Source organism: Schistocerca piceifrons, chromosome 7 (assembly GCF_021461385.2).
Source record: "Schistocerca piceifrons isolate TAMUIC-IGC-003096 chromosome 7, iqSchPice1.1, whole genome shotgun sequence".
Classification (NCBI taxonomy): Eukaryota; Metazoa; Arthropoda; class Insecta; order Orthoptera; family Acrididae; genus Schistocerca; species Schistocerca piceifrons.
In genome coordinates, this window is record NC_060144.1 from 95,484,413 (window position 1) to 95,490,615 (window position 6,203).

Below are 6,203 nucleotides of genomic sequence, written 5' to 3' on the forward strand. Positions count from 1 at the left end.
ATTTCTACAAAACAGTCGCTGGGCACCAGCTCATAAATGGAGTAAAACCTGATTGAAGAAATCTAGCTAACTTTAATAAGCCTTGTGAATTTACAAAAATGTTCAAATGTGTGTGAAAGCTTATGGGACTTAACTGCTAAGGTCATCAGTCCTAAGTTTACACACTACTTAACCTAAATTATCATAAGGTCAAACACACACACACCCATGCCCGAGGGAGGACTTGAACCTCCGCAGGGATCAGCCACACAGTCCATGACTTGCAGCGCCCCAGACCGCTCGGCTAATCCCGCGCGGCATGAACTTACGGTTAACGTAAATAAACATTTTTCAGTGGCTGTGAACAGATAATTTATTCAACGGAAAACAAAATATATTTACAATTTAACGATAATTTGGTTTGAACAATAATATTTACAATAACTATTTAATGTTGAACAAAATAAGAAACAACACAGTAAATAACCAAGACACTGATCAATATAAAAATTTAAAAAAATACTAGACAAATCGAACCTTCATGGCTTTTGCTTGTGCAAACTCTTTCACACGATCTGTGTAATTAAAGTCCTCTGCAAGCTCGTGCTCAATCGATATTGTTGCAAGATCATTCAAACGAGTTTGGCTCATCGTTGATCGGAGGTATGTCTTTATCAATTTCAGTTTTGAGAAACCCCTCTCTCCACTCGCAACTGTCACTGGGAGTGTTAGGAGAATTCTCAGAGCAATGTTAACATTAGGAACAAAATTATGCCTCCCTATAAACTCCAGAGTCTGTTTTGGACCAGTTCCAGGTTTCAACAATGTTGAAAGCACCTTAATTTCTTCCCTCAACTCCAGTGCATCAATGTCGCTTGACTCATGATCTTGCAAAATCGCTGCGAGGTTTCTACACTTTGTGTCCAGGCTGTCTGGAGGTGCATTCTTCAGCTCGCCGATGTCGTAATCAAAATAATCACAATGAGATTTCAGTTGATTTAATCTCTCATCCAAAGATGTGGTTACTATATCTAAAAATAATAGCAGAATTCAATCTTGTACCGTTTTGGTGGGTCATCTATTGTCTCATCCCTTCCTTTATAGGTAAAGTGTCTTGGCTTCTTACTCCGTCGCTGGGAAACGCTTATCCGTGGTAACGTTAAATCTTCTAGCTCTAATTCTGTAGCCAATTCTTTGGAATCCGTCAAGAAAGACACAAACTTTTCTTCTGTTCTGCAGGTCTCAAAATATGCTTTCGTTTTTTCAAGCATTTCCACGGCCTCAGAAACATTTATGTCAATGGTCTTGGGGGGGTCTTACTGACTACACTGATGTGAAGTAGAACGTCGTACCAGATAACCAGAGAAGTGAGAAAGGTGTAATTTTTTATTGGATTCGCAAGTGACGTTGCTTCGTGAGCGCTCATGGCGTCGAATTCTTCTGGTATCTGAACCAGTGCATCATAAACGCCTCCAATTTGGAACCTCAGGGACGTAAGTGCATCGATGCGACTTTCCCACCTAGTATCGCTCAGTGGCTTCAGCGACAGGTTAGGCAGATACTTCTTCAAGACATCCCAACGTCGAACGGAGGACGAGAAGAAGTCATACAAGCTTTTCACGTGGAAATAGCGTATTTAGAAGACATAGCGGCATCGTTTACAACAAGATTCAATGAGTGACTGCTACATGGTACATAAAATGCTCTCTTGTTCACATCTGAATTTCTTTTTTGGAGACCAGACTTCTTTCCTTTCATATTTGCTCCATTTTCGTATCCTTGCTCTCTCATATTACACAATGGGATTTTTTTATCTTCCGAGAACTAGAGTACGACCTGCGTCAAAGTGGAGCTTGAAGAATCGGGCACTGGAAGAAATCCCAGGAAATGCTCCCGAATTCGGTCATCGTATACCCCGTCGAGTCTTGTCTCCTAGACGAAACGTACCACAACTGTCATCTGCTCAACTTTTGAAATATCTGGTGTGCAGTCCAGAATTATACTGTAATACTTTGCTGATTTCATCATTAATAGAATGTTGTTGGTTATAGATGATCCAATAAGATGAATAATTTCATTCTCTGTTTCTTTTCCAAGATAATGATGACCATTGTTCTCACCTTGCTTTGTTCTGTGCAGGTGCTCCATCATCACAGTGTCGAACATTCCGAATAATTCAACGAGTTTCAAGAAGGTTACGTTGTCAGGCTGAAAGAGTGTATCTGTACTTCCTCTCAAAGGCAGTCATTGCCGACCCAGGAAATGAATTATTCCTATTAAGCACTTAAGAACATTTTTCCAATGTTCGCTTTCAATATTTAGAAGACTTTGATTATGGGCGTTGACAGTTCGTGACTTTTTCTGTCCCTCGGAAAACACGATCCACTTTTTATGTGAATTCAAATGCTCGGTAGACTTACCATGACTTTCGAGATACGAAGCAACCTGCCGCCAGTCGCTTATACCGTTCTTTACAGTTTTTACTGTAGATGACGAAAAAAGTTTGCAAGAAAATCAGAACACAGCGTCCTTGCTCTTTGAGTACACCAACCAATGTCTATCTGCTTCGTGTAAATTCTTCAAAGAATAGCTGTAGTATGGCCTACACAGGGCTGAAACGCCGGTTGTCCGCGTTTTTATGACATTCTTCAGCTTCCTTAATGCACTCGGGAGGACCTCGCATGACCAAAGTCGTTTGAATGCAGTCGGTAATAATTTCCGGCCATCTTCCGGGATCAGAGTCAATTGTGTCTTCCAGTTTAGCCTCGCCTTCAATCCCTTCTCCGGTGGTGAGTATCTCGGCTGATATTCCTCCGGTATTTTCCGAATCGTGTCGCCTAATTTCAGTTCTGCCTGATGTTTCAATCTCGGAGCTTTTCGTCACAAAGCAGGTCTTGAGTTCAGACGAGGTCTGTTGAACATGTTGTGGATGGCCCATCGTCAGCATTGCTACTGTATACGGTGGTCGCGGTACTGTGTTCGTCAACTCTCTGGTCATGTCCTGAAGATAAAGATGTAGCTGCAGTAGCTCCACTAGCTTCTGTACTTTCAGGATCTATTATTCCTCCCTCGCCGCTGCTAGGTCGTTCTCTCTTTAGCTTGAAATATCGTTGCAGTGCATCCTTTTGCTGCTTATCGTCATCTTCGTTCAGCGCCCGTCTTTTCCTATATTGACTGCTAGGACAGTCTTTTTCTACCGTCGGACATGCTTCGATCCAGCCTGTAAAGAGCGATTACGTGAAACTAACTGTTGATGTCAGTGTACTAACTTCATTTGCAACACACTTCACAAACAATTTTCTGATATTCCACTGCACGTAAACTGAAAATTATATTACTGTAGGATACACTGTCCAGGAGATGAAGTCATAAGAATTAAGCCGCGTGAAATTAAATTTCAGCCCGAATTTCACTACAGACGCAGGTGAATCGGTCAAAGAGTGGGGCGAAAGACAATAGAGAGAGGAAGAATAAGGAGATGGAGTAACACAATAATGCAATAAAAACACTCCCGGCCATCGCGGGTACTAATGCTAGTCGAAATATATTAACCCACAGCACTGCGGTTGTTAATTTCAAAGAACTGAAACTCGTCATCTGTCGTAATTTCCGTGTGTCACTTCTTTCGTGTTTAATTATGGAATAAGGGGGTAACAAATTAGTCATCGCCGTATCACTTCACTTTTCTTCACTTTATTTTCATTCTAGCTATTGGGACGACGCGTGTTTATTGGCCGACTTGCCGATTTTTGAAGTAACAGATCATAAGAAAAATAAATTTTCCTATTCTGCAATCCTGAAATAGAAAAATTCTAACTTATGAGTAACATGCATGCGCAACACTAATTGTACGTTGCATGAAAAGCACTTGCCTATTACATCCCAAGTTGCAAGAAATTCGGACGCACCAATTCTTCTGTTCTTACGAAACGCAATGAAAGTGCTCCTGACCAATCTTGACTCCCTCGGCCAACTACCGAAACGAATTCTGTAGTTTTCGTTGTAGAGAATGCAACAATACCTATTGCCTGGAAAGGCGAAGTGGTGACGAGGCAGTGCCAGGAGCTGGGTCACGTCACGAGGTACAGCGAGGTTACGGTTAAACTAACGCCCAAGAAGAAGAAGCAAGAAGCTCACAATAAGTATGTGACCCATGATATGGATAAATGCATTATCAAGCAGCAATTTCTATGGCATTACGAACAATAGAAAGAAATACGAACTTTGCGAAAACTGCACATCTTTTGTCAAACAGAAATGAGCTTCAAAGCTAGCAAGGAAACCCTTAGAAGCAATGTTCTGTCAATGGATTTTCGATTTAGAAGGTGTCAAAATTAACGTTGTGTTTTGTGGGCCGGTCGTTGTGGCCGAGCGGTTCTAGGCGCTTCAGTCTGGAATCGCGCGACCACTACGGTCTCAGGTTCGAATCCTGCCTCTGGCATGGATGTGTGTGATGTCCTTAGGTTAGTTAGGATTAAGTAGTCCTAGGGGACTGATGATCTCAGATGTTAGGTCCCCTAGTGCTCAGAGCCATTTGAACCATTTTGTTTTGTGCGGACGAGAGGGCATTGTTGCTAAAAGACCATACTTTCTGAGGTTTTCATCAGAATCAAAGCGACCAGTAGTTTACTAAGATGAAACATGGATTCACACGCATTACACAGTAAATAAATCTTGGCAAAGTGATAGTGTGCGAGTAGTATTGGCAAACAAAAGTGCCCGGTCAGAGTTTAATTATTGTTCCTGCGGGCGGAGACAGGTGTTTCATGGCTCAAAAACCAAAACGTCCGACCCTCAGAAACGGATAGCAAAAATTTTCAGAAGTACGTCGAAACCCAACTTATGGCAGGCTTATTAGCAATGTCTTTATCCCTTGTAATTACTCGCAGTGTATTTATCCATTCGGAATACTTCTAGCCATTGTAGGTGTTGGACATGTTTGTCTGTAGTAATGTTCAACCATTTTTTCCCATAACGCTGGAAGAATAAAACACTCGGAAGATGCCATTGAAGGGCTTAGCAAAATTGGTTCAGGCTTAACATGTAACTGCAGTATCGAACATTGCGTTCGAATTTCCAAATTAGATTTCGCCTTCTGCAAAAATAGTTGTGAGTAAACGCACGGCTCCAACAGGCTGGCAGCGCTCCACTAGTAAGAATACTGGCGTGTACGCCAGACTGCTTCTCACTGTTCCTCCGGCGTAAACACGACCGGTGCTGCCACAGTGACGAGGAAGAAATTAGTCCTTCTCCCTCCCCTTGTTCAAGGGGGGCGACCGGCAGGTAGTCGAGGCGCCATGCCACAGTTCCCGAAGCCGCTCCCTCCGAGGTTTGGTTTCGAATCCCCTCGTGGGCATGAATGAATGTTGAGTTTGTCCTTAAAAAAAAGGGTGGCAGATTTGCCGCCCCTCGGAAAGTGCCGCCTCGTGTGGTCGCACGTTTCGCACGTGCCTTGCGCCGGCCCTGAACAGCACATTTGCGGAAACATTTTGACATATTTTCAAACATAATACAAAACAAGTTCAAGATTTCGAGCGTGTAGATGCTGCATGTTTACAAATACACAGATAATATTTGCAGAATTAAACGAAATGCAATCTTGATGTAGACTGTCAAAGCAGCTGAAGATGAGCGCCCTGTGCTCAAAAAGCAACGTGCATTCTAATAAAATCACGATTTGTGGCTGAGGGCAGTTGTTCGTTATTATTACGAAACTAATACAATCACGGAAGAAACACTGCAAGCAATGGATAAAATTAAGACAAACCGTTTCATTGGGTATGTATCCATCCATCGCATGGTCAACTATTCTTTCAAGCTTGAGGCATAATTCCATTATACGCTCCTATCCTAAGTTTTAACTTCCTCATTGGGTTATAACACTACTGCTTGTTTATCTAGTATTCTGAACATACAAATCTATTTGTTTTAGTTGGTCTTCAGACTTCGGTAATCATTGTTGGTGCAACTGCCCTTGGTCACTAATAAGAGTTTAGATGTGGACGACCTTAAAGAGGTCAGGTCTTTTTGTTCCAATTAGATCTAAAATATTTCCATCATGAATGGGGTGTTAAACTATTCGTTGTAGGTAAGTAATTTTCAAAGAAGGCATTTAGTAATGTTTCAAAGTGTGTTTTGTCATGTCCACTAACAAACTGTAATAGCCTCTTCTAACGATTATAGTATTATTGGGGGAACTTACACACAAGCACATTGATATTTTC

At 41.9% G+C, this 6,203-nt stretch overlaps 1 protein-coding gene across 1 annotated transcript; it reads right to left on the minus strand.

Annotated features, from left to right (window-relative positions):
* Positions 1-501: 501 nt before the first annotated feature.
* On the minus strand, positions 502-2,145 carry LOC124805475. The gene is made up of 2 exons (XM_047266039.1): positions 2,100-2,145; positions 502-1,010 (listed from the first exon to the last, which is right to left on the minus strand). The coding sequence occupies exons 1-2, from the start codon at positions 2,143-2,145 to the stop codon at positions 502-504; spliced, it is 555 nt and encodes a 184-aa protein (XP_047121995.1).
* Positions 2,146-6,203: the final 4,058 nt, after the last annotated feature.